Here is a 26875-nt window from a genome sequence, read left to right as displayed (position 1 = left end):
GTTCACTAGAGTACAGCATTTTGTCAAAAACATGACAGGTCGTTGGCTCAGGGTAGCAAATGTGTTTATCAGTCTTGGTGTGCACAAGAACAATCAGTTCCCATCTTGTCACAGAGCCTAGCTGCAGCATCTTCACTCTGCTCTACACTCCATACTGTTCCTTAGAGTCAGCACACCAGGTCCCCCAGTATGATTAACATCTAAGGTGGGAGGCCTAGGGAACGTTTAGGTAAAGCAGCTACACTCCACCCTTCTTCAGCTGAAGAAGTTTACAGCTTCTTCAATGCCGTACATTTTCTTTAAAATGTGAATATCTGTTTGATTTCCAAGTCACCTTAGGCAATTATTCCACAGTCCCTTAATGGCTCAGATCTGGACAGTGGTGGGTCCCTTTTGAGCCAGCTAACATGGGGCAGCTTCTGGATTCTTCTCACAGAGGACAGCACTGCAGTCCCCCCGCACCAAAGCCTTGCCACTTAAACACAATATATTATGCCACACAAGACCAACAGAGAAGAGCCTGGAGTACCAACCGTGCTCACCTTGCATAATCACTAAGCCAGAGGAGAATCCAAGAGGGGGAGGACAAAGTTCCGATCAAGAAAAGGCTGAAAGCCAGCACTTTGTAGCAGCCAAAAGAAAAAGGGCATTAGAACTGGGATACCAGCATGACAGAAAAGCATACACAAGTGAAGACACTCCATACAAAATGAAGGGAAGCTCTAAGAGTTATGATTAACTACACAGATGGCAGGAAGACCAAAGCTGAGAGCTTGACTAAGATCTTGACCAAGAGCTTGACCAAGGTCAATACTGCAGATGGGCAAAGAATTCTGCCGGGACACGTGACACTAAATGCCTCCTTCAGAGGTCTCAAAAACTCATGTCGAGTGATATTACAAACATCGCAAGACCTATTAACCCATGCAGCTGAGTAAATAAACAGGGCACCTGCCAAGAACTACAGAAAGAGTTTATGATGCAGACCACCTGGGTGGGTAAATGGCAGAAGATTTTCCATGAAGGACACCACCAAGCCAAGCAGATGAGGAAAACAATGTTGCCTCAACAGTGACTGTGCTTGAACTGCAACCAAACATTTAGGGGTATGAAATGACATCTGCATAGGGAAAACAGTGACATGGATATGTCAGCTCTAGCCTCAGTGCCAATCAAAAGGGTAAGACTTATGATAACACAGAAGACACCAATCTCTTTCATTCCTCTTGACAGAACGGCAAAGTTGACTTTCAAATAGAATTTTGTATGTAAGCTGTTCCCACCCTAATTAAATTATTTACAAAACAGGAGACCAGGAAGACTTTCAGAGAATGCCAGCATGATGCCCAAAGCAGGTTCTCTTTGAGGAACACTTTCCCGTGTTCAAACAGAAAAGACTGAAAGGGCATACGGAAAAGGCCTTCAAAAGCAGGAGAACTATGAAGAATGGGAGGAAAAAAAGATATGAAGAATTAGATTGGACAACAATCCCAAGAAAACACACTCAACTTCTAACACATCTGCCTTTTAGGATGCTTTCAAGTGGAGGATTCCACTTGTCACATCAATCTCAAATTTTCCTCTGCTTCTCCCCATTCACGGTAGACTTCTGTAGAAAATAAAATTGGGAAAGGAAAAAGGAAAGAGCCCTTGCCCACCCACGTCTTTATCAGAAATAACAGAAGTAACGATCATGTGAGCATTCATATACAGGTGCTAATATGATGGCAACTGACTAAACAAGGGCTTCATAGAACCATCTACAGCACTGAAACCACATCAAGGGGAAGAAAAGACACTCCTGTATGACTCGCAGAATGAGAAAGAATGGACGAAGGGCAGACAGGAAAGAGAGCAACGAGAGCAATGACAGCAAGGCACAGTGAGGCTGGGAGGCACCCTTTCCTCCAACAGTTCTCCATGCTGAATTAAAGCATCCAATGTCTCATTTCTCCCTACTTTTCAACACACTTCCAGAGGCAGAACGTTCTCCACCACGTCCACCAAATTTTCTACCTTATCATCACACCGCATATTACTCAGTTCACGTAGATCAGCTTCCTAACATTACCAAAGCCCACCACCCAGTGAGAGATCCGAAGACAAAAAAAAATAAAAAATAGCCATAGAGTACATTGGCGCATACGGACACAACATTCATAAACACAACTATATTGCCAGCAGATTTTAAAAATAATAAATACTGTGATGGTACTCATCCTGAGGGAACCACCAAGCTCCTCCGCACGCACAAAGGGGTCTTTGGACAGGCAAAAGGATTCTAATACAAGAAAAATGACAGAACGGCTAATTCATACGATCAGCATTCGATGCCGCACAATGGGAAAAAGATATCTTACAAAACTAGGAATACACATCACCACGAAGTCACCCACGAAAAAGAATGGAGCTCTGCAAATTCTACTAAACATTCACGTAGGCGTACAGAACACACTAAACAGTCGAGCACTTGCTTTTAGAACAACGAACTCACACGTCTAAAGCAAAAGCCAAGGATACATCTAAGAGCACTACATGGCTCGGACTCTCCTTGTAAAATTAATTCCACAAGCACATCGTTTTAATGATCAACGTGCCGTGAAATATCATCGGAAAACAGAACAGAAGGGGGAAAAAAAATAAAAACCAAGGGGCAACTTACCGCGCCTGAAGAGTATGGGGAGAGCGAAGGTCCCTTCTCGGCAGAACCGTTTTCTGCCGCGGGGCCGGGCGGCGGCGGGCAGTTGGGGCTGAAAACCATCAGGTCGCTCTTGCCCGCGCCGTCCGCCACGCACAGGCTCCGGCTCTGGCGCTGCGAGTACGACCAGCTGCCCACCTCGCTGGCGCACACCAGCGTCGCCGGACCGGGCCCCGACAGCACGGCCGCCCGCGGCGCCCAGCGCGACGCCCCGTACAGCACCACCGCCAGCAGGAACAGGCTCGACACCGCGCAGATGGCCACCACCAGCCACACGTTCGTCGCCGCCGCCGCCGCCGCGCCGTCCTCCGCGCCCGCCGCCGGCCGCAGCCCCGCCCCCGCCGACACCGCCCCCGCCGCCGCCAGCGCCGCCTCGGCGCCCTCCACCAGCGACACGCTCAGCGTGGCCGTGGCCGAGCGCGACGGCTCCCCGTGGTCCCGCACCACGATCAGCAGCCGCTGCCGCGGGCCGTCCGCCTCCTCCAGCGCCCGCGCCGTGCTCACCTCGCCGCTGTACAGCCCCACGCGGAACGGGCCCTTGCCCCGCGGCTCCCACAGCTCGTAGCGCAGCCACGCGTTGTAGCCCGAGTCCGCGTCCACCGCGCGGATCTTCGCCACCACCTGCCCCGCCGGCGCCCCCCACGCCGCCCACGCCCACAGCGACCCCGGCGCCGAAGCCGACGCCGACGCCGACGCCTCGCTCGCAGCCCAGGGCCCCGGCCCGCCGCCGGCGGGCGGGAGCAGCGCCGGCGCGTTGTCGTTCTCGTCCACCACGAAGAGCTGCACCGTGGCGTTGCCGCACAGCGGCGGCTCGCCCGCGTCCACCGCCCGCACCTCGAACTGCAGCACCTGCAGCTCCTCGTAGTCCAGGGGCTGCAGCGCCCACAGCCGCCCGCTCTCCGCGTCCACCGACACGTAGCTCGACGCCGGACGCCACCCCGACCCCGACCCCGCGCCCGCGCCGCCCTCCGCCACCGAGTAGCTCACGCGCCCGTTGCCCGCCTCGTCCGGGTCCCGCGCCCACAGCCGCGCCAGCTCCGCGCCCGCCGCGTTGTTCTCCCGCGCCAGCACCGTGTACACGGCCTGCGCGAACGCCGGCGCGTTGTCGTTCACGTCCGACACCGGCACCCGCAGCCCGCGGCTGGCGCGCAGCGGCGGCGCCCCGCCGTCCTCCGCCCGCACCTCCACCTCGTACTCCGACACCCGCTCCCGGTCCAGCGCCTCCCGCAGCACCAGCGAGTACGAGCCCGCGAACGTCGCCACCAGCCCGAACGGCGACGGCGGCCACACCGCGCACCGCACCCGCCCGTTCGACCCCGAGTCCCGGTCCGACACGCTCAGCAGCGCCACCACCGTCCCCAACGACGCGTCCTCGGCCACCGGCACCGACAGCGACGTCACCCACACCTCGGGCGCGTTGTCGTTCACGTCCAACACCTCCACCACCACCTTGCAGTGCCCCGACAACGGGGGCGTACCCTTATCTTTCGCTTCGATTTGTAATTCGTAAAAGCGGACTTCTTCAAAGTCCAAAGGTCCGCGGAGACGGATCTCCCCCGACTGCAGGTTTAATTCGAACAGGTTTAATCCTCCGGATGGAAAGGTATTGCTTCTACTGAACGTTATTTCACTGTTGATTCCCTCGTCCGGGTCTGTGGCGCTCACCCGCGCCACCAACGTCCCCTCAGCTGCGCTCTCCAGTACCTGCACTTTATACACCGACTGGTTGAACTGGGGCGCGTTGTCGTTCGCATCCAGCACCGACACCACCAGCTCCACCGTGCCCGTTAGCGACGGCCTGCCCCCGTCACTCGCCGTCAGCAACAGACGGTGCTCGGCCAGCGACTCGCGGTCCAGACCTTTCGTCAGCACCAGGAATAACGACTCTCGATATTCACCACTCCTCTGCAAATCCAGAGCGAAGTGCTCGCTGGGGCTGAGCGTATAGGAGAGCTGCGCGTTGGCTCCGATATCCGCATCCGACGCGCCCTCCAGCGGAAAGCGGGATCCCGGCAGCGACGATTCCGCGATGCTGAGGTTTTTGGTGGCGGCGGGGAAGAGCGGGGCATTGTCGTTGATGTCGGTGACCTCCACCTCCACGTGGAAGACGCGCAGCGGCCGCTCCAGCAGCACCTCCAGGCGCAGGGCGCAGGGCGCGCTCTTCCCGCACAGCTCCTCCCGGTCCAGCCGCGAGCTCACCACCAGCGCCCCGCTCGCCCCGCTCACCTCCACGCTCGCCCGCCGGCCCTGCGACACCAGCCGCAGCCGCCGCGCCTCCGCCTCGCCCGCCTCCAGGCCCAGGTCCTGCGCCAGCCGCCCCACCACCGTGCCGCCCTTGGCTTCCTCCGGCACCGAGTAGCGCACCTGCCCGCCGCCCAGCGCCCAGGCCGCCTGCAGCACCAGCACCCGCACCACGGCCCGCACGCACACCGACATGGCCGCCGCCGCCCGCGCCCCGCACGGCTCCCGCCGCCGCCGCCGCCGCCGCTCTCCTGCCCGCCCCGCGCCGCTCCCCCCGCGCGCACAGCCGCCCTTCCCGCCGCCCCGGGGCGGAGCCGCCCTCCCGCCGCTCCCGCGCCGTTCCTGAGCCTGCAGCGACACCGTGTGCTCCGCCGCCTCACTCGCGCCCGCCGCCGCCAGCACGGCAGCGACACCGCCCCCGCCTCGCGGGACACCCCCGGCACTCGCGGGACACACCGCGGCGACGGCGCCGACACCGAGCCCAGCACGGGCCGAGACAGCAGCGCTAACGAGGGGGGCAACAGCCCCGCAGCGCTGCGCTCCAGACGGCGCTCCCCGCACACCGACCGGCTCCCAGCCCTGCACGCACCACGCCGACGGACGCTCCTCCTTGCTTCTTTGCTTGCTTGCTTCCTTTCCCGTCTCTCTTCTCCTTTGCCTCTCCTCCATTCACTGTCTTGCTTGCTTGCCTGCTTGCTTCTTGCTTGCATGCATTCTTCCGGACGTCTTCCTTCTTTCTCTTCTTTCCATCTTTCTGCTCCATCTTTCATTTCGGTACCTTCTTTCGTTTTTCCTTCTTTCCTTGACTCCTTCTATTCATCTTCTCCTCTGTCCTTTATATGTTTTTCTACTGCTTCCTTCATTCTTTTAGGTTCTTCCTTTTTTCCTTCCATTCGTCCCTCCATTTATATGTCTGCCTCTTCCTTTCCTCTTTCCTTTCTGCTGCCCTATTGCTTCTTTGCTTTTTGCTTGTATGCTCTCTTTTCTTCCTTCCTTCCCTCCTTTCACCTTTCCTCTCTTCCACTCCTCTTCATTTGCTTCCTTGTTTTCATGCTTCCTTCCTCTTTGCTTATTTGATCTATTCTTTTCTATTCTCTTCCTTTTGTTACCACTCTATTTCCTCTGTCCTTCTTCTCTCACTTTTTCAATTTCTGCATTAGAAAAAGTTTTTTACCTGTCTGCCTTCATTTCTTGCTCACTTCTATACTTCCCTTGTTGTCAGTTATTTGTTCCTTTTTTTTCTACTTTTTTCTTTCTTTTCAAGGTCTTCTTCCTTTCTTCTCTCCCATATGTCTTTCTCTTAGCCTCCGATCATTGCCTGGATATTCTGCCTCTTCATTTATTTCCCTCCATTGACCAAATCTTTTCTAAAGTAACTACACTACTCTCATCATCCAGCATGGATATGCCCTTAGGTAAGACCTCTCCTTCCTTGCCCTCACCACCTTCAATTGAGCCACGTGCAGCACTCACAAGGATGAAGTTCCCTTGGCAATTACTCTTCCAGTGATCTCACTCTCCACCTCTCCATGGACCGTGGCACTCAGAGGCACTGTGCAGGCATTACACCTTGCAAAGCCTTCAGCAACACAAACCTGCTCTCACTTCTAACCCTGCACTGTGGCTTCATGCTCATCAATGAGGATTTGCAAAAAGGAAAGAACGCAGCATGAGAATCACATGGCAAAGGATACCTCTGCTTGATCGATACAGAATGAAGCACCCTTGCAAACAGAGCACCAGCACCAGCATACCAGGACATCAGTGCAAACAGGCTCAAGGCGTCCACAGAGCTCAGGAGAGTCTTTCATTTGACAACTCAAACCCATAATACCCTAGCACAAAAATCTTCCAAGAGGGGGGAAAAGCACGCGATACCCTCAGCTCTATTGAACTCCCACACACCTCAAGGAAGACGCATTTCTTGAGGATCACATGCCACCCACACACCAAAGGGTGAGCTCTTGCTTTGCTTTTCAGGCACACATCCACTGCCAGAACATAAAAGCAGCAAGAACCTCAGGACCCAGGGAAATTACTCCCAGCGAAAACATCTCATCCATAACTTGAGCCACCCATCACACAACCCAGCAATTCCGGGAAGGTAACACCACTGCTTTTCCACTTAAAAAAAAAAAAAAAAAAAAGAAGACCCTCAACCAGGAACACATCCCCCCAGAGAAACACAGTAGTGTCTCTCCTCTACATGCACATCCCCCCAGAGAAACACAGTAGTGTCTCTCCTCTACATGTCTTTGCTGTTGCCTGCTCACACTGACCTGGGAAGCAAAAGGAGAGGAACGAGATCAGGCAACAGGACTCTGCTGCTCCAAAACTAAAGACATTACCCAGGCTACATACTGTCCATCCAACATAAACATATTGCAGTTAAATAGCAAAAAGCCATCATTGCTCTCTTGAACACATCTTCTCGGAGTACAAGTCACTTACCTGTAGGATCAGTGCTTGCTTGTTTAGAAAAAGAAGCATTTCCATGACAGGAGAACGGCTTGTAAAGGGCAATTTCTATAAAAGTTATTACAGATTTCTTGGGAAACTGGATGGAAAGATTTCCTTCAGATGTGGGACAGCTTTGAAATCATTGGACACCACACACTGCTCCCATACACATGTTCAAGATTTGAAATGAGCCAAGCTGCAAGACACGCACCATCTCCACCAAGGCCAACTATGCAAGTGTACCGTCTGGGGGGAGGCGTACAAAGATTACACCCACCCCATCACATCTCCTTAGAAATTTCCTGCATTTTTGATTACAGGCAGACACCAGGGTAAGGGACTGTAGCCAGTGGGAGGAACTGCTCTGCCCATTGGTACCCACACACTCACCAGAAGGCTCCAAACCTATAGGCATTCCCCAGGCAATGTTCAGGCCATCCAACATAAAGGGATCACAACTAAACAGCAAATAAACATACACCTGTCTCTCAAACACATAGTCTTTGGGTATAAATGGTTTACCTGCAGCATCACGTGTAGATTGTTCATGTCAGGAGAAGTGGTTTAAAAGGGACATTCTCATTTAAAGTTACCAGTGATTTCTAGGGAAACTGGACAGAACAAAAATCATCAAGCTTTGCAAAAGCTCCTCAATCATGGGAGAGAGTGTGCCCTGCCACACAGCTATCACATGGGAAGCAAGAGGCAGACCTGAAAGCCAATGACATTCTCTCAAGGACAACTTCCGCTCTGAACAGTGCAAAAAACAGCACCCACACACAGCCAACTGCTCAAGTGTCTGCTCTCTGGCAGCAGCCACAATTCAACAGACTACATCTCATCCACTGTTACCAACAGATTTCCAATGTGAGAGAAGAAAAACAGCAGAGTGGAACATTTTCATTACAGGAGAGAAGACAAGAGGATCTCAATCCACTTCACTGAAACACAAGCTTTGCCTACATCGTGAATACAAACAGCACTTCTTCCTGTCCCTCTCAAGCATACAATCAGAGGGAAGATTGCGGTGAGGTTTTGACAACTCAGGCAGAATCATCAATAGTGGGAAAAGCTCCTGCCCGAGCAACAACACTCCAGCTTCAGACAGACATGATTAAAGGCACCTATGGCAGATGTCTTCACAAGCAGGAACACCACAAGAACAACAGGGAGTGAGGACATTCAGAACTTGACTTCACAGGGCCCTGCAGAAGTTCATCATTCTTCACGCATGGCCCTGCTGTCCCCAGTCACTTGCTGGAATGCCTCCACAGGTCTCATCCTACGTAAACCATGCTGCAGTTTCTCTCAATTTACTTGAGCTTCCTCTACATGCAGGAAGGGGATCCCCAGGGATCAGGCAATATCAGGCAAAAAAAAACGTCAGGCAAAGCCTCCGAACACGCAGAACAAGGAAGACGTGTGGCAGCATGAATAACACACTGCCTTGTATGCTCTAGCTGAATTTCTGGGAATCCCGAGAGGTTCCTGGCCAAGGACCACACTGTGCAAGGCCTCTTCTCCACACTGTCCTCTGGTATATCCTATCCTGCACCCTGGAAAATCAGATCTCCAGCTCAGTAGACATTCACCATTTTTTGATCAATGCCACACTTTGTCTTCATACATGGCAAGAAGATTTGACAGCCTATCCACAACTAGGTTTAAAGCTAAAAACAAGAAACATCATAAGGGGATTAATGTAAGGGACAGAATTTTTTTAGAAATGTTTCAAGTGCAATCTGAATGCCTGCAGGACTATCACCACCAGATCCACCCCTCACCTCTTGCACTCCTTCAGTGGTCTCAAGGAGAAATGCTGCACACCTGGAAGAAACAGCATTTGTGGAGCCCATGTCATGACAGTTCTAAACACAGTCGGTATTGATTTTATTCTGACAGAGAAAAACTCAAATACTGAACAGCTAGCCTCAGTATAAAGTTCCAAAAGTGGGAGCTGAGGAGGTCTGCAATGCATGCCAAGATATATGTGACAGTTAAAAAAATATCATAAGGGGGTGACACACAAGAAGTCCATAAAACAAACAGCAATGCAATGCAAGAAGAATTACTAGAACAAATACCAAAGGTGCTCGCGTATATGATGCTCCATTACCAGCTGTGTGTGTGAGAAGGAAAACTCCAACATTGCTGTCTCATGACCATCAGACAACCCACCAACTGCACCCAGCTGTAAGGAACATTAGCTGGGCACAAGGAAAGTACCACACCTTCACAAGACAAGGCCCTCTGCAACCTCATCTAACTCAACTTCAGCCCTTCACACAAGGACAACACATCCTTGCCACTATGGAACTCACCCACTCCACTTCCTGGTCCACTTCTCTGCAACGCCTGAAGTTTTTCCTTCTCATTCAACACATCCCAGAGGAGAGAGAGGGATTCAAAACTAATGCAGGGGTTATTCTCAGAAGGCATAAATCTCAAATGACATTCTGGGCATTTCAACACCACATAATATTTTGAAGTTACAGAAGACCTGAAATCTTGAAGCCTGGGAGAGGGTCTTGCCCAGGAACACTCTGGGACCATTCTGCCTCACGATTTGCTTTAGGCACCCTTGATCCCCATTCTGGGATGTGTGTTTTCAACACAAGTAGACATCTCTCCATCGTGTGTTATGGCATTCAATGCAGACTATTGATTTCCTTTTCCCTTAAGCAGGGGGACTTCCCCAAACATCATGGTTCATACCAGGAAACAGCCGGGTCCCATTCAGTGCCATTGCCACATTCACCTCCGCCAGATGACACACTTTCCCTTCCCACCCCAAGACTCACTCCAGCTTTCACAGACCTTTTCCATCAATGACAGCTCTGAAAACTGCAAAACCATGCCAATGGTTCCATATGCACAGTGTCTTGTAGATTACCTGAAAGAACATCAAAACAGGCCAGTGTGCGACATGCCACATGACCAACTCTCTTTTGAACAGTGATGTCATGACAATACTAACATCAGTAGGCTTTAATTTCATTCTGTGAGACCACAACCCAGATGGTGACAAGCGGAGAGCTGTTATTTTCAATAGCAACAGTATAGAAGGATATGGCACCTTCTCATGCAAAGTCAGCTTCCAGGATTTTATGAGGTGTTGGCTGATGATGATGCACATGTTGAAAGTATGTCAAAACAGGACACTGTAAGTCAAAACATTTCTCTGACCAGGAACTTAAGGCCACAACCAGGTGAAGACGACAGCACAACCGTTTCACTTGCGTGCCTGGAACGCATTTCTGAGCAATTAGGTACACTCGTAAACATCAGACTGAAGAGAGAGAAAGAGAGAAAGAGAGGAAGGGAGGAAGAGAGGAATGAAGGAAGAGAGGCAGGCAGGAAGAAAGAAAGAATGAAAAAGAAAGAAAGAGAGAGAGAGAAAGAAGGAAAGAAGGAAAGAAGGAAAGAAGGAAAGAAGGAAAGAAGGAAAGAAAGAAAAGAAAGAAAAAGAAAGAAAGAAACTTCATTATGAAGGTTTCAAGTGCTAACAGAATGCCAAAGAACACTGACTGCTGGACTACCACCACTGGACCCACCCCTCACCTCTAGCACTCCTTCAAAAACTGCGCTTCCCATTGGTACCAAAATGCTCACAAAAAAGGCTCCGAACCTGCAGGCATTATCCAGGCAATGTTCAGTCCATCCAACATAACAGGAACACAACTAAACAGCAAGCAAACATACATTTGTCTTTCAAACACACATTTTTTGCATGTGAAAGCCTTACCTGCAGTGTCAGTCATTGATGGCTCAGGAAAACAACTGGATTTTTAGCAGGAGAATTGGTTTAAAAAGGGGCATTCTCATTTAAAGTTATCAGTGTTTTCTAAGGAAGCTGGACAGAACAAGCTTTGCAAAATCTCCCCAAACATGGGAGAGTGGCGGTGCTCCCTGCAACACAGCTATCACAACGGGAAGTGAGAGGGAGACCTGAAAGCCAAAGACAATCTCTCAAGGACAACCTCAGCCATCATAAGGGGTTTACACATGTTAAGTCCATAAAACAAACAGCAATGCAATGCAAGAAGAACAACTAGAACAAACACCAAAGATGCTCGCCTATCTCATGTTCCATTACAAGACCTGTGTGAGAAGAAGGAAGACTCCAACATTGCTGTCTCATGACCATCACACAACCCACCAACTGCACCCAGCTGTAATGAACATGAGCTGGGCACAGGGAAAGTACCACACCACATTTACTAGCACTCTCCAGAAACAAGAGAGGCTGGTCACTGCAGAATGCATATAACTGGCACAGTCAGATCTTCGCAAGATGTCTCAAACAAAACAACTTGCCTGATGCAGAAAGACAGCTCTGTTGCTCTGTTCCTTCCCCAACCTCTGGCTGTGCTCTTCTACCTCTATATTGCAAACTCCACAAACAGCATTACTCATAAAGGAAAACTATAATATGATTTTTGTTGCATCTTCCTTTGTACATACTACTTTCTGGTGGTAAAGAGAGTTAAAAAAGTTGCATATTTTCGATATGCACAGTGTCTGGCAGACTCTTTGAAAGAACATCAAAGCAGGCCAGTATGCAACACGCTAAAAGAGTAACTCTCTTTCAAACGGTGATGTCATAACAGCTCTAACAGCAAGGGGCATTGATTTCATTCTGTGAGATAGATAGACTTCCATGAGAGACTTGCTATCTACGATAGCAACCTCAGCAACCTCAGCTGAGGTTAACAACCTCAGGATGGATGTCAACCTCCGCTGACATTAGAAACCTCTGTTACCATCTGTCATAGCAACTGTATAGAAGGATTTGGTACCTTATCTTGCAAAGAAGACTTCCAAGATTTTGTGAGGCATTGGCTGATGATGATGCACATGTTGAAAGCACGTCAAAAAAGGACACTGTACGTCAAACCATTTCTCTGGCCAACAACACAAGTTCAAAAACAGGCAAAGTCAAACTAATAATAATTCTGTTCTCCTCCCTGGAAAGCATCTCTGAGCAAGGCAATGACATCTCAACACCAACACATGTAGGAACTAAGACCGCCTGCTGGAACCACACAGACCAAGAAGATTTGACACATCACCCTTCCACAACAACCTGCACGCAATGCATTCATCAAAAAGCTTTCAAGTGCTAGCTGTACAGAATAGGATTAGAGGCAACAGGGAAAGTCTGCACTGCCTTTTCTCCTTTCATGGTAACTCCCCTGTGAGAACCAAAGTGAAGAAGTTTACATCCTGGACAGAGAAAACCCTCAAGTCCGAGTTGTCACCTTGCAGCAAGTCACCTTCACAGGAGAATCAGGCAACAGGAGGAAAGACTTTCAGGCATGAAACCACATCTAATATCAGCAAGTTCTGTCCTCCACAGCCCCAAAAGGAAGTGAATAGTGCCTGCTGAACTATCACAGGAAGACAACTATTCAAGGGCCCTGTCCCAAAAGCAACAGCGGGGCTCCGAGCACAACAGCCCTTGGCAGGACCCGCGCTGGGGCACAGACCCAGGCCACAGAGCAGTCAGCACTCGCAGCTCGGGCACCTGACGAGCACCAACAGGCTGCGGACCCGAAGGCTTTGCTCGGCTGCCACAACTGATTCCGAGGGGGCGAGAGTGGAGAAGGCAAAAGGAGATGAAGAGGGCGAGAAAAAAATTTAAAGGGCGAGTAAGAAAGACGAAGAGGAACAGATTAAGGGTCGAAGGGAGGGCGAGTGGCACTGACCGTGTCCAGGAGAGCGGGCGGCTCCTGCGGCGTCTCCTTCGGCGCGGGACCGGGCGGCGGCGGGCAGTTGGGGCTGAAAACCATCAGGTCGCTCTTGCCCGCGCCGTCCGCCACGCACAGGCTCCGGCTCTGGCGCTGCGAGTACGACCAGCTGCCCACCTCGCTGGCACACACCAGCGTCGCCGGACCGGGCCCCGACAGCACGGCCGCCCGCGGCGCCCAGCGCGACGCCCCGTACAGCACCACCGCCAGCAGGAACAGGCTCGACACCGCGCAGATGGCCACCACCAGCCACACGTTCGTCGCCGCCGCCGCCGCCGCGCCGCCCTCCCGCGCCCGCCGCCGGCCGCAGCCCCGCCCCCGCCGACACCGCCCCCGCCGCCGCCAGCGCCGCCTCGGCGCCCTCCACCAGCGACACGCTCAGCGTGGCCGTGGCCGAGCGCGACGGCTCCCCGTGGTCCCGCACCACGATCAGCAGCCGCTGCCGCGGGCCGTCCGCCTCCTCCAGCGCCCGCGCCGTGCTCACCTCGCCGCTGTACAGCCCCACGCGGAACGGGCCCTTGCCCCGCGGCTCCCACAGCTCGTAGCGCAGCCACGCGTTGTAGCCCGAGTCCGCGTCCACCGCGCGGATCTTCGCCACCACCTGCCCCGCCGGCGCCCCCCACGCCGCCCACGCCCACAGCGACCCCGGCGCCGAAGCCGACGCCGACGCCGACGCCTCGCCCGCAGCCCAGGGCCCCGGCCCGCCGCCGGCGGGCGGGAGCAGCGCCGGCGCGTTGTCGTTCTCGTCCACCACGAAGAGCTGCACCGTGGCGTTGCCGCACAGCGGCGGCTCGCCCGCGTCCACCGCCCGCACCTCGAACTGCAGCACCTGCAGCTCCTCGTAGTCCAGGGGCTGCAGCGCCCACAGCCGCCCGCTCTCCGCGTCCACCGACACGTAGCTCGACGCCGGACGCCACCCCGACCCCGACCCCGCGCCCGCGCCGCCCTCCGCCACCGAGTAGCTCACGCGCCCGTTGCCCGCCTCGTCCGGGTCCCGCGCCCACAGCCGCGCCAGCTCCGCGCCCGCCGCGTTGTTCTCCCGCGCCAGCACCGTGTACACGGCCTGCGCGAACGCCGGCGCGTTGTCGTTCACGTCCGACACCGGCACCCGCAGCCCGCGGCTGGCGCGCAGCGGCGGCGCCCCGCCGTCCTCCGCCCGCACCTCCACCTCGTACTCCGACACCCGCTCCCGGTCCAGCGCCTCCCGCAGCACCAGCGAGTACGAGCCCGCGAACGTCGCCACCAGCCCGAACGGCGACGGCGGCCACACCGCGCACCGCACCCGCCCGTTCGACCCCCGAGTCCCGGTCCGACACGCTCAGCAGCGCCACCACCGTCCCCAACGACGCGTCCTCGGCCACCGGCACCGACAGCGACGTCACCCACACCTCGGGCGCGTTGTCGTTCACGTCCAACACCTCCAGCTCCACGCTGCAGTGTCCTGACAATGGCGGAACGCCCTTGTCTCTCGCTGCGATTTGTAATTCGAAAAAAGCGCACTTCTTCAAAGTCCAGAGTGCCCTGGAGACGGATTTCCCCGGTCTGCGGATCAATGCCAAAGACATCTCTCTTGGCAGCAGGAACTGAACTGACGATGCTAAAGGAAAATTCGTGATTAATTCCCTCGTCCGGGTCGGTGGCGCTCACCTGCGCCACCAACGTCCCCTCGGCCGCGTTCTCCAGCAGACGCACTTTATACACCGACTGGTTGAACTGGGGCGCGTTGTCGTTCGCATCCAGCACCGACACCACCAGCTCCACCGTGCCCGTCAGCGACGGCCTGCCCCCGTCACTCGCCGTCAGCAACAGACGGTGCTCGGCCAGCGACTCGCGGTCCAGACCTTTCGTCAGCACCAGGAACAGCGACTTCCTACCATCATCCGAAGATTTCACGTCCAGGGCGAAGTGCTCGCTGGGGCTGAGGGTATAGGAGAGCTGCGCGTTGGCTCCGATATCCGCATCCGACGCGCCCTCCAGCGGGAAGCGGGAACCCCGGCATCGTATTTAATTCCGGGATGCTGAGGTTTTTGGTGGCGGCGGGGAAGAGCGGGGCATTGTCGTTGATGTCGGTGACCTCCACCTCCACGTGGAAGACGCGCAGCGGCCGCTCCAGCAGCACCTCCAGGCGCAGGGCGCAGGGCGCGCTCTTCCCGCACAGCTCCTCCCGGTCCAGCCGCGAGCTCACCACCAGCGCCCCGCTCGCCCCGCTCACCTCCACGCTCGCCCGCCGGCCCTGCGACACCAGCCGCAGCCGCCGCGCCTCCGCCTCGCCCGCCTCCAGGCCCAGGTCCTGCGCCAGCCGCCCCACCACCGTGCCGCCCTTGGCTTCCTCCGGCACCGAGTAGCGCACCTGCCCGCCGCCCAGCGCCCAGGCCGCCTGCAGCACCAGCACCCGCACCACGGCCCGCACGCACACCGACATGGCCGCCGCCGCCCGCGCCCCGCACGGCTCCCGCCGCCGCCGCCGCCGCCGCTCTCCTGCCCGCCCCGCGCCGCTCCCCCCGCGCGCACAGCCGCCCTTCCCGCCGCCCCGGGGCGGAGCCGCCCTCCCGCCGCTCCCGCGCCGTTCCTGAGCCTGCAGCGACACCGTGTGCTCCGCCGCCTCACTCGCGCCCGCCGCCGCCAGCACGGCAGCGACACCGCCCCCGCCTCGCGGGACACCCCCGGCACTCGCGGGACACACCGCGGCGACGGCGCCGACACCGAGCCCAGCACGGGCCGAGACAGCAGCGCTAACGAGGGGGCAACAGCCCCGCAGCGCTGCGCTCCAGACGGCGCTCCCCGCACACCGACCGGCTCCCAGCCCTGCACGCACCACGCCGACGGACGCTCCTCCTTGCTTGCTTGCATGCTTTTCCCGTCTCTCTCCTTCATTTACTTCTACTCCGTTCTCAGTCTTGCTTGCTTTCCTGCTTGCTTCTTGCTTGCATGCTTTCTTCTGCATGCATACTTCTTTCCTTCTTTCTCCCTTTTCCTTCTTTCACTTCTTTCCTCCTTTCACTTCTTTCCTTCTCTCACTTCCTTCCTTCTCTCACCTTGTTCCTTCTTTCATTTCTTTCCTTCTTTCTGAAACTAATTTCCTTCTTCATATACCTTAATTCTTTCTCTATTTTCCTTCATTATTCTTTTAATTTTTTCATTCAATTTCTTCTTCCTTTTTTATTCTTATGTTACTTCTTTTTTTCTTTTACTTCCTTTCAGTCTTTCAATTTCTTCTTTTATTCTTACAATTTCTTCCTGGTTTTCTTCTTTCCTTCACTCCTTCCCTCCAACTGCTTCTCTTCCTCTCCTCTTTAATCTTCACATTTCCCTTCACTGCATTATCCTTCATAACCTTTCCCTTTCCCTCCTTGCCGTTTTTTCTTCTTCCTTCACTTTTTTTTCCTGCTTTATCAAAACGCTATCCAAATGCCTGTACCACCCTCACCATCAAGCACAGACATGACATAAGCTCTCTTCATCTTCCTCACAGCCTTCCATTCAGCTCTGTACAGTGTCCCTCAGCACTCACGAGGATGACATCCCCTCAGGAATTACTCTTCCAGAGAACTCGCTCTACTCCTCTCAATAGGCCACTGCAGACCAGGATACCAGGATGCCCACTGCAAGCAGGTTCCAAGGACTCCACACTGCTCAGGTGAGTCTTTCATTCAGCAGCTCAGATCCATCATAACCCAGCATGCAAATCCTCCAAGATGGGGAAAAGCATGAGGCAAACGCAGATCCCCCACACAACCGCACACTCCAAGAAAGACACTTTGGTCAGCTCACTTGCCAACGACATGCCAAACGGTGAGCTCTCGTTTAGCTCAGCAACACAAACCTGCTCTCACTTCTAACCCTGCACTGTGGATTTCATGCTCATCAATGAGGATTTGCAAAAAGGAAAGAACGCAGCATGAGAATCACATGGCAAAGGATACCTCTGCTTGATCGATACAGAATGAAGCACCCTTGCAAACAGAGCACCAGCACCAGCATACCAGGACATCAGTGCAAACAGGCTCAAGGCGTCCACAGAGCTCAGGAGAGTCTTTCATTTGACAACTCAAACCCATAATACCCTAGCACAAAAATCTTCCAAGAGGGGGGAAAAGCACGCGATACCCTCAGCTCTATTGAACTCCCACACACCTCAAGGAAGACGCATTTCTTGAGGATCACATGCCACCCACACACCAAAGGGTGAGCTCTTGCTTTGCTTTTCAGGCACACATCCACTGCCAGAACATAAAAGCAGCAAGAACCTCAGGACCCAGGGAAATTACTCCCAGCGAAAACATCTCATCCATAACTTGAGCCACCCATCACACAACCCAGCAATTCCGGGAAGGTAACACCACTGCTTTTCCACTTAAAAAAAAAAAAAAAAAAAAAAGAAGACCCTCAACCAGGAACACATCCCCCCAGAGAAACACAGTAGTGTCTCTCCTCTACATGCACATCCCCCCAGAGAAACACAGTAGTGTCTCTCCTCTACATGTCTTTGCTGTTGCCTGCTCACACTGACCTGGGAAGCAAAAGGAGAGGAACGAGATCAGGCAACAGGACTCTGCTGCTCCAAAACTAAAGACATTACCCAGGCTACATACTGTCCATCCAACATAAACATATTGCAGTTAAATAGCAAAAAGCCATCATTGCTCTCTTGAACACATCTTCTCGGAGTACAAGTCACTTACCTGTAGGATCAGTGCTTGCTTGTTTAGAAAAAGAAGCATTTCCATGACAGGAGAACGGCTTGTAAAGGGCAATTTCTATAAAAGTTATTACAGATTTCTTGGGAAATTGGATGGAAAGATTCCTTCAGATGTGGGACAGCTTTGAAATCATTGGACACCACACACTGCTCCCATACACATGTTCAAGATTTGAAATGAGCCAAGCTGCAAGACATGCACCATCTCCACCAAGGCCAAACTATGCAAGTGTACCGTCTGGGGGGAGGCGTACAAAGATTACACCCACCCCATCACATCTCCTTAGAAATTTCCTGCATTTTTGATTACAGGCAGACACCAGGGTAAGGGACTGTAGCCAGTGGGAGGAACTGCTCTGCCCATTGGTACCCACACACTCACCAGAAGGCTCCAAACCTATAGGCATTCCCCAGGCAATGTTCAGGCCATCCAACATAAAGGGATCACAACTAAACAGCAAATAAACATAACACCTGTCTCTCAAACACATAGTCTTTGGGTATAAATGGTTTACCTGCACATCACGTGTAGATTGTTCATGTCAGGAGAAGTGGTTTAAAAGGGACATTCTCATTTAAAGTTACCAGTGATTTCTAGGAAACTGGACAGAACAAAAATCATCAAGCTTTGCAAAAGCTCCTCAATCATGGGAGAGAGTGTGCCCTGCCACACAGCTATCACATGGGAAGCAAGAGGCAGACCTGAAAGCCAATGACATTCTCTCAAGGACAACTTCCGCTCTGAACAGTGCAAAAAACAGCACCCACACACAGCCAACTGCTCAAGTGTCTGCTCTCTGGCAGCAGCCACAATTCAACAGACTACATCTCATCCACTGTTTACCAACAGATTTCCAATGTGAGAGAAAAAAACAGCAGAGTGGAACATTTTCATTACAGAGAGAGAAGACAAGAGGATCTCAATCCACTTCACTGAAACACAAGCTTTGCCTACATCGTGAATACAAACAGCACTTCTTCCTGTCCCTCTCAAGCATACAATCAGAGGGAAGATTGCGGTGAGGTTTTTGACAACTCAGGCAGAATCATCAATAGTGGGAAAAGCTCCTGCCCGAGCAACAACACTCCAGCTTCAGACAGACATGATTAAAGGCACCTATGGCAGATGTCTTCACAAGCAGGAACACCACAAGAACAACAGGGAGTGAGGACATTCAGAACTTGACTTCACAGGGCCCTGCAGAAGTTCATCATTCTTCACGGCATGGCCCTGCTGTCCCCATTCACTTGCTTGGAATGCCTCCACAGGTCTCAAATCCTACGTAAACCATGCTGCAGTTTCTCTCAATTTACTTGAGCTTCCTCTACATGCAGGAAGGGGATCCCCAGGGATCAGGCAATATCAGGCAAAAAAAAACGTCAGGCAAAGCCTCCGAACACGCAGAACAAGGAAGACGTGTGGCAGCATGAATAACACACTGCCTTGTATGCTCTAGCTGAATTTCTGGGAATCCCGAGAGGTTCCTGGCCAAGGACCACACTGTGCAAGGCCTCTTCTCCACACTGTCCTCTGGTATATCCTATCCTGCACCCTGGAAAATCAGATCTCCAGCTCAGTAGACATTCACCATTTTTTGATCAATGCCACACTTTGTCTTCATACATGGCAAGAAGATTTGACAGCCTATCCACAACTAGGTTTAAAGCTAAAAACAAGAAACATCATAAGGGGATTAATGTAAGGGACAGAATTTTTTTTAGAAATGTTTCAAGTGCAATCTGAATGCCTGCAGGACTATCACCACCAGATCCACCCCTCACCTCTTGCACTCCTTCAGTGGTCTCAAGGAGAAATGCTGCACACCTGGAAGAAACAGCATTTGTGGAGCCCATGTCATGACAGTTCTAAACACAGTCGGTATTGATTTTATTCTGACAGAGAAAAACTCAAATACTGAACAGCTAGCCTCAGTATAAAGTTCCAAAAGTGGGAGCTGAGGAGGTCTGCAATGCATGCCAAGATATATGTGACAGTTAAAAAAATATCATAAGGGGGTGACACACAAGAAGTCCATAAAACAAACAGCAATGCAATGCAAGAAGAATTACTAGAACAAATACCAAAGGTGCTCGCGTATATGATGCTCCATTACCAGCTGTGTGTGTGAAGAAGGAAAACTCCAACATTGCTGTCTCATGACCATCAGACAACCCACCAACTGCACCCAGCTGTAAGGAACATTAGCTGGGCACAAGGAAAGTACCACACCTTCACAAGACAAGGCCCTCTGCAACCTCATCTAACTCAACTTCAGCCCTTCACACAAGGACAACACATCCTTGCCACTATGGAACTCACCCACTCCACTTCCTGGTCCCACTTCTCTGCAACGCCTGAAGTTTTTTTCCTTCTCATTCAACACATCCCAGAGGAGAGAGAGGGATTCAAAACTAAATGCAGGGGTTATTCTCAGAAGGCATAAATCTCAAATGACATTCTGGCATTTCAACACCACATAATATTTTGAAGTTACAGAAGACCTGAAATCTTGAAGCCTGGGAAAGGGTCTTGCCCAGGAACACTCTGGGACCATTCTGCTTCACGATTTGCTTTAGGCACCCTTGATCCCCCATTCTGGATGTGTTTTCAACACAAGTAGACATCTCTCCATCGTGTGTTATGGCATTCAATGCAGACTATTGATTTCCTTTTCCCTTAAGCAGGGGGACTTCCCCCAAACATCATGGTTCATACCAGGAAACAGCCGGGTCCCATTCAGTGCCATTGCCACATTCACCTCGCCAGATAACACACTTTCCCTTCCCACCCCAAGACTCACTCCAGCTTTCACAGACCTTTTCCATCAATGACAGCTCTGAAAACTGCAAAACCATGCCAATGGTTCCATATGCACAGTGTCTTGTAGATTACCTGAAAGAACATCAAAACAGGCCAGTGTGCGACATGCCACATGACCAACTCTCTTTTGAACAGTGATGTCATGACAATACTAACATCAGTAGGCTTTAATTTCATTCTGTGAGAACCACAACCCAGATGGTGACAAGCGGAGAGCTGTTATTTTCAATAGCAACAGTATAGAAGGATATGGCACCTTCTCATGCAAAGTCAGCTTCCAGGATTTTATGAGGTGTTGGCTGATGATGATGCACATGTTGAAAGTATGTCAAAACAGGACACTGTAAGTCAAAACATTTCTCTGACCAGGAACTTAAGGCCACAACCAGGTGAAGACGACAGCACAACCGTTTCACTTGCGTGCCTGGAACGCATTTCTGAGCAATTAGGTACACTCGTAAACATCAGAAAAAGAGAGAAAGAAGAGAGGAAAAGAAGAAAGAGAAAGAAAAAAGAGGAAGGGAGGAAGAAGAGGAATGAAGGAAAGAAAAAGGGAAGGGGAAGAAAGAAAGAAAGAAAAAGGAAAGAAAGAGAGAAAGAGAAAAAAAAAAGAAAAGGAAAGAAGGAAAGAAGAAAAAGAAGAAAGAAGAAGGAAAGAAGAAAGTAAAGAAAGCCCCCAAACATGGGAGAGTGGCGGTGCTCCCTGCAACACAGCTATCACACGGGAAGTGAGAGGGAGACCTGAAAGCCAAAGACAATCTCTCAAGGACAACCTCAGCCATCATAAGGGGTTTACACATGTTAAGTCCATAAAACAAACAGCAATGCAATGCAAGAAGAACAACTAGAACAAACACCAAAGATGCTCGCCTATCTCATGTTCCATTACAAGACCTGTGTGAGAAGAAGGAAGACTCCAACATTGCTGTCTCATGACCATCACACAACCCACCAACTGCACCCAGCTGTAATGAACATGAGCTGGGCACAGGGAAAGTACCACACCACATTTACTAGCACTCTCCAGAAACAAGAGAGGCTGGTCACTGCAGAATGCATATAACTGGCACAGTCAGATCTTCGCAAGATGTCTCAAACAAAACAACTTGCCTGATGCAGAAAGACAGCTCTGTTGCTCTGTTCCTTCCCCAACCTCTGGCTGTGCTCTTCTACCTCTATATTGCAAACTCCACAAACAGCATTACTCATAAAGGAAAACTATAATATGATTTTTGTTGCATCTTCCTTTGTACATACTACTTTCTGGTGGTAAAGAGAGTTAAAAAAGTTGCATATTTTCGATATGCACAGTGTCTGGCAGACTCTTTGAAAGAACATCAAAGCAGGCCAGTATGCAACACGCTAAAAGAGTAACTCTCTTTCAAACGGTGATGTCATAACAGCTCTAACAGCAAGGGGCATTGATTTCATTCTGTGAGATAGATAGACTTCCATGAGAGACTTGCTATCTACGATAGCAACCTCAGCAACCTCAGCTGAGGTTAACAACCTCAGGATGGATGTCAACCTCCGCTGACATTAGAAACCTCTGTTACCATCTGTCATAGCAACTGTATAGAAGGATTTGGTACCTTATCTTGCAAAGAAGACTTCCAAGATTTTGTGAGGCATTGGCTGATGATGATGCACATGTTGAAAAGCACGTCAAAAAAGGACACTGTACGTCAAACCATTTCTCTGGCCAACAACACAAGTTCAAAAACAGCAAAGTCAAACTAATAATAATTCTGTTCTCCTCCCTGGAAAGCATCTCTGAGCAAGGCAATGACATCTCAACACCAACACATGTAGGAACTAAGACCGCCTGCTGGAACCACACAGACCAAGAAGATTTGACACATCACCCTTCCACAACAACCTGCACGCAATGCATTCATCAAAAAGCTTTCAAGTGCTAGCTGTACAGAATAGGATTAGAGGCAACAGGGAAAGTCTGCACTGCCTTTTTTCTCCTTTCATGGTAACTCCCCTGTGAGAACCAAAGTGAAGAGCATCCTGGACAGAGAAAACCCTCAAGTCCGAGTTGTCACCTTGCAGCAAGTCACCTTCACAGGAGAATCAGGCAACAGGAGGAAAGACTTTCAGGCATGAAACCACATCTAATATCAGCAAGTTCTGTCCTCCACAGCCCCAAAAGGAAGTGAATAGTGCCTGCTGAACTATCACAGGAAGACAACTATTCAAGGGCCCTGTCCCAAAAGCAACAGCGGGGGCTCCGAGCACAACAGCCCTTGGCAGGACCCGCGCTGGGGCACAGACCCAGGCCACAGAGCAGTCAGCACTCGCAGCTCGGGCACCTGACGAGCACCAACAGGCTGCGGACCCGAAGGCTTTGCTCGGCTGCCACAACTGATTCCGAGGGGGCGAGAGTGGAGAAGGCAAAAGGAGATGAAGAGGGCGAGAAAAAAATTTAAAGGGCGAGTAAGAAAGACGAAGAGGAACAGATTAAGGGTCGAAGGGAGGGCGAGTGGACTGACCGTGTCCAGGAGAGTGGGCGGCTCCTGCGGCGTCTCCTTCGGCGCGGGGCCGGGCGGCGGCGGGCAGTTGGGGCTGAAAACCATCAGGTCGCTCTTGCCCGCGCCGTCCGCCACGCACAGGCTCCGGCTCTGGCGCTGCGAGTACGACCAGCTGCCCACCTCGCTGGCGCACACCAGCGTCGCCGGACCGGGCCCCGACAGCACGGCCGCCCGCGGCGCCCAGCGCGACGCCCCGTACAGCACCACCGCCAGCAGGAACAGGCTCGACACCGCGCAGATGGCCACCACCAGCCACACGTTCGTCGCCGCCGCCGCCGCCGCCGCCGCGCCGCCCTCCGCGCCCGCCGCCGGCCGCAGCCCCGCCCCCGCCGACACCGCCCCCGCCGCCGCCAGCGCCGCCTCGGCGCCCTCCACCAGCGACACGCTCAGCGTGGCCGTGGCCGAGCGCGACGGCTCCCCGTGGTCCCGCACCACGATCAGCAGCCGCTGCCGCGGGCCGTCCGCCTCCTCCAGCGCCCGCGCCGTGCTCACCTCGCCGCTGTACAGCCCCACGCGGAACGGGCCCTTGCCCCGCGGCTCCCACAGCTCGTAGCGCAGCCACGCGTTGTAGCCCGAGTCCGCGTCCACCGCGCGGATCTTCGCCACCACCTGCCCCGCCGGCCCCCCCCACGCCGCCCACGCCCACAGCGACCCCGGCGCCGACGCCGACGCCTCGCCCGCAGCCCAGGGCCCCGGCCCGCCGCCGGCGGGCGGGAGCAGCGCCGGCGCGTTGTCGTTCTCGTCCACCACGAAGAGCTGCACCGTGGCGTTGCCGCACAGCGGCGGCTCGCCCGCGTCCACCGCCCGCACCTCGAACTGCAGCACCTGCAGCTCCTCGTAGTCCAGGGGCTGCAGCGCCCACAGCCGCCCGCTCTCCGCGTCCACCGACACGTAGCTCGACGCCGGACGCCACCCCGACCCCGACCCCGACCCCGACCCCGACCCCGACCCCGCGCCCGCGCCGCCCTCCGCCACCGAGTAGCTCACGCGCCCGTTGCCCGCCTCGTCCGGGTCCCGCGCCCACAGCCGCGCCAGCTCCGCGCCCGCCGCGTTGTTCTCCCGCGCCAGCACCGTGTACACGGCCTGCGCGAACGCCGGCGCGTTGTCGTTCACGTCCGACACCGGCACCCGCAGCCCGCGGCTGGCGCGCAGCGGCGGCGCCCCGCCGTCCTCCGCCCGCACCTCCACCTCGTACTCCGACACCCGCTCCCGGTCCAGCGCCTCCCGCAGCACCAGCGAGTACGAGCCCGCGAACGTCGCCACCAGCCCGAACGGCGACGGCGGCCACACCGCGCACCGCACCCGCCCGTTCGACCCCGAGTCCCGGTCCGACACGCTCAGCAGCGCCACCACCGTCCCCAACGACGCGTCCTCGGCCACCGGCACCGACAGCGACGTCACCCACACCTCGGGCGCGTTGTCGTTCACGTCCGACACCTCCAGCATCACGCTGCAGTGCCCTGACAACGGCGGAACGCCCTTGTCTCTCGCTTCGATTTGTAATTCGTGGACGCGCACTTCTTCAAAGTCCAGAGTGCCCAGGAGACGGATCTCCCCGGTCTGCGGATCAATGCCAAAGACATCTCTCTTGGCAGCAGGAACTGAACTGACGGTGCTGAAGGAAAATTCTTGATTAATTCCCTCGTCCGGGTCTGTGGCACCCACGTGCGCCACCAACGTCCCCTCCGCCGAGTTCTCTGGCAGACGCACTTTATACACCGACTGGTTGAACTGGGGCGCGTTGTCGTTCGCATCCAGCACCGACACCACCAGCTCCACCGTGCCCGTCAGCGACGGTCTGCCCCCATCACTCGCCGTCAGCACCAGACGGTGCTCGGCCAGAGACTCGCGGTCCAGACCTTTCGTCAGCACCAGGAACAGCGACTTCATATTTTCATCCGAAGATTTCATATCGAGAGCGAAGTGCTCGCTGGGGCTGAGGGTATAGGAGAGCTGCGCGTTGGCTCCGATATCCGCATCCGACGCGCCCTCCAGCGGAAAGCGGGACCCCGGCAGCGACAGCTCCGCGATGCTGAGGTTTTTGGTGGCGGCGGGGAAGAGCGGGGCATTGTCGTTGATGTCGGTGACCTCCACCTCCACGTGGAAGACGCGCAGCGGCCGCTCCAGCAGCACCTCCAGGCGCAGGGCGCAGGGCGCGCTCTTCCCGCACAGCTCCTCCCGGTCCAGCCGCGAGCTCACCACCAGCGCCCCGCTCGCCCCGCTCACCTCCACGCTCGCCCGCCGGCCCTGCGACACCAGCCGCAGCCGCCGCGCCTCCGCCTCGCCCGCCTCCAGGCCCAGGTCCTGCGCCAGCCGCCCCACCACCGTGCCGCCCTTGGCTTCCTCCGGCACCGAGTAGCGCACCTGCCCGCCGCCCAGCGCCCAGGCCGCCTGCAGCACCAGCACCCGCACCACGGCCCGCACGCACACCGACATGGCCGCCGCCGCCGCCGCCCGCGCCCCGCACGGCTCCCGCCGCCGCCGCCGCCGCCGCTCTCCTGCCCGCCCCGCGCCGCTCCCCCCGCGCGCACAGCCGCCCTTCCCGCCGCCCCGGGGCGGAGCCGCCCTCCCGCCGCTCCCGCGCCGTTCCTGAGCCTGCAGCGACACCGTGTGCTCCGCCGCCTCACTCGCGCCCGCCGCCGCCAGCACGGCAGCGACACCGCCCCCGCCTCGCGGGACACCCCCGGCACTCGCGGGACACACCGCGGCGACGGCGCCGCCATCGAGCCCAGCACGGGCCGAGACAGCAGCGCTAACGAGGGGGCAACAGCCCCGCAGCGCTGCGCTCCAGACGGCGCTCCCCGCACACCGACCGGCTCCCAGCCCTGCACGCACCACGCCGACGGACGCTCCTCCTTGCTTCTTTGCTTGCTTGCTTCCTTTCCCGTCTCTCTTCTCCTTTGCTTCTCCTCCATTCTCTGCCTTGCTTGCTTGCCTGCTTGCTTCTTGCTTGCATGCATTCTTCTGGACGTCTTCCTTCTTTCTCTACTTTTCCATCTTTCTGCTCCGTCTTTCATTTCGGTACCTTCTTTCGCTTTTCCTTCCTTCCTTGCCTCCTTCTATTTATCTTCTTCTCTGTCCTTTATATGTTTCTCTATTCCTTCCTTCATTCTTTTAGTTTCTTCCTTTTTTCCTTCCATTCGTCCCTCCATTTATATGTCTGCCTCTTCCTTTCCTCTTTCCTTTCTGCTGCCCTATTGCTTCTTTGCTTTTTGCTTGTATGCTCTCTTTTCTTCCTTCCTTCCCTCCTTTCACCTTTCCTCTCTTCCACTCCTCTTCATTTGCTTCCTTGTTTTCATGCTTCCTTCCTCTTTGCTTATTTGATCTATTCTTTTCTATTCTCTTCCTTTTGTTACCACTCTATTTCCTCTGTCCTTCTCTCAGTTTTTCAATTTCTGCATTAGAAAAAGTTTTTTACCTGTCTGCCTTCATTTCTTGCTCACTTCTATACTTCCCTTGTTGTCAGTTATTTGTTCCTTTTTTTTTTCTACTTTTTTCTTTCTTTTCAAGGTCTTCTTCCTTTCTTCTCTCCCATATGTCTTTCTCTTAGCCTCCGATCATTGCCTGGATATTCTGCCTCTTCTTCACTCCTTCTCTCTTCATTTATTTCCCTCCAGTGACCAAATCTTTTCTAAGTAACTACTCAACTCTCATCATTGAGCATGGATG

General features: G+C 53.9%; 3 protein-coding genes across 3 annotated transcripts; all 3 read right to left on the bottom strand.

Annotated features, from left to right (window-relative positions):
- Positions 1-1962: 1962 nt before the first annotated feature.
- LOC118256191 (protocadherin alpha-2-like) lies at positions 1963-5134 on the bottom strand. Its single transcript, XM_035562930.1, has 2 exons — positions 2663-5134; positions 1963-2016 (listed from the first exon to the last, which is right to left on the bottom strand). The coding sequence occupies exons 1-2, from the start codon at positions 5132-5134 to the stop codon at positions 1963-1965; spliced, it is 2526 nt and encodes an 841-aa protein (XP_035418823.1).
- A 7940-nt stretch (positions 5135-13074) lies between these two features.
- LOC118256192 (protocadherin alpha-2-like) lies at positions 13075-15571 on the bottom strand. Its single transcript, XM_035562931.2, is given in 5 exon segments — positions 13075-13437; positions 13439-14446; positions 14448-14642; positions 14644-15144; positions 15146-15571. Coding segments are annotated over 5 exon segments (2493 nt in total).
- Positions 15572-22702: 7131 nt separating this feature from the next.
- On the bottom strand, positions 22703-25642 carry LOC118254402 (protocadherin alpha-3-like). Its single transcript, XM_050713686.1, has 2 exons — positions 23168-25642; positions 22703-22735 (listed from the first exon to the last, which is right to left on the bottom strand). The coding sequence occupies exons 1-2, from the start codon at positions 25640-25642 to the stop codon at positions 22703-22705; spliced, it is 2508 nt and encodes an 835-aa protein (XP_050569643.1).
- Between the last annotated feature and the right edge of the window lie 1233 nt (positions 25643-26875).

The sequence above is a fragment of the Cygnus atratus genome, chromosome 14, assembly GCF_013377495.2.
Source record: "Cygnus atratus isolate AKBS03 ecotype Queensland, Australia chromosome 14, CAtr_DNAZoo_HiC_assembly, whole genome shotgun sequence".
Classification (NCBI taxonomy): Eukaryota; Metazoa; Chordata; class Aves; order Anseriformes; family Anatidae; genus Cygnus; species Cygnus atratus.
The sequence above is the reverse complement of the archived record's forward strand: the minus strand, read 5'-3'. Positions and strand labels throughout refer to the sequence as shown.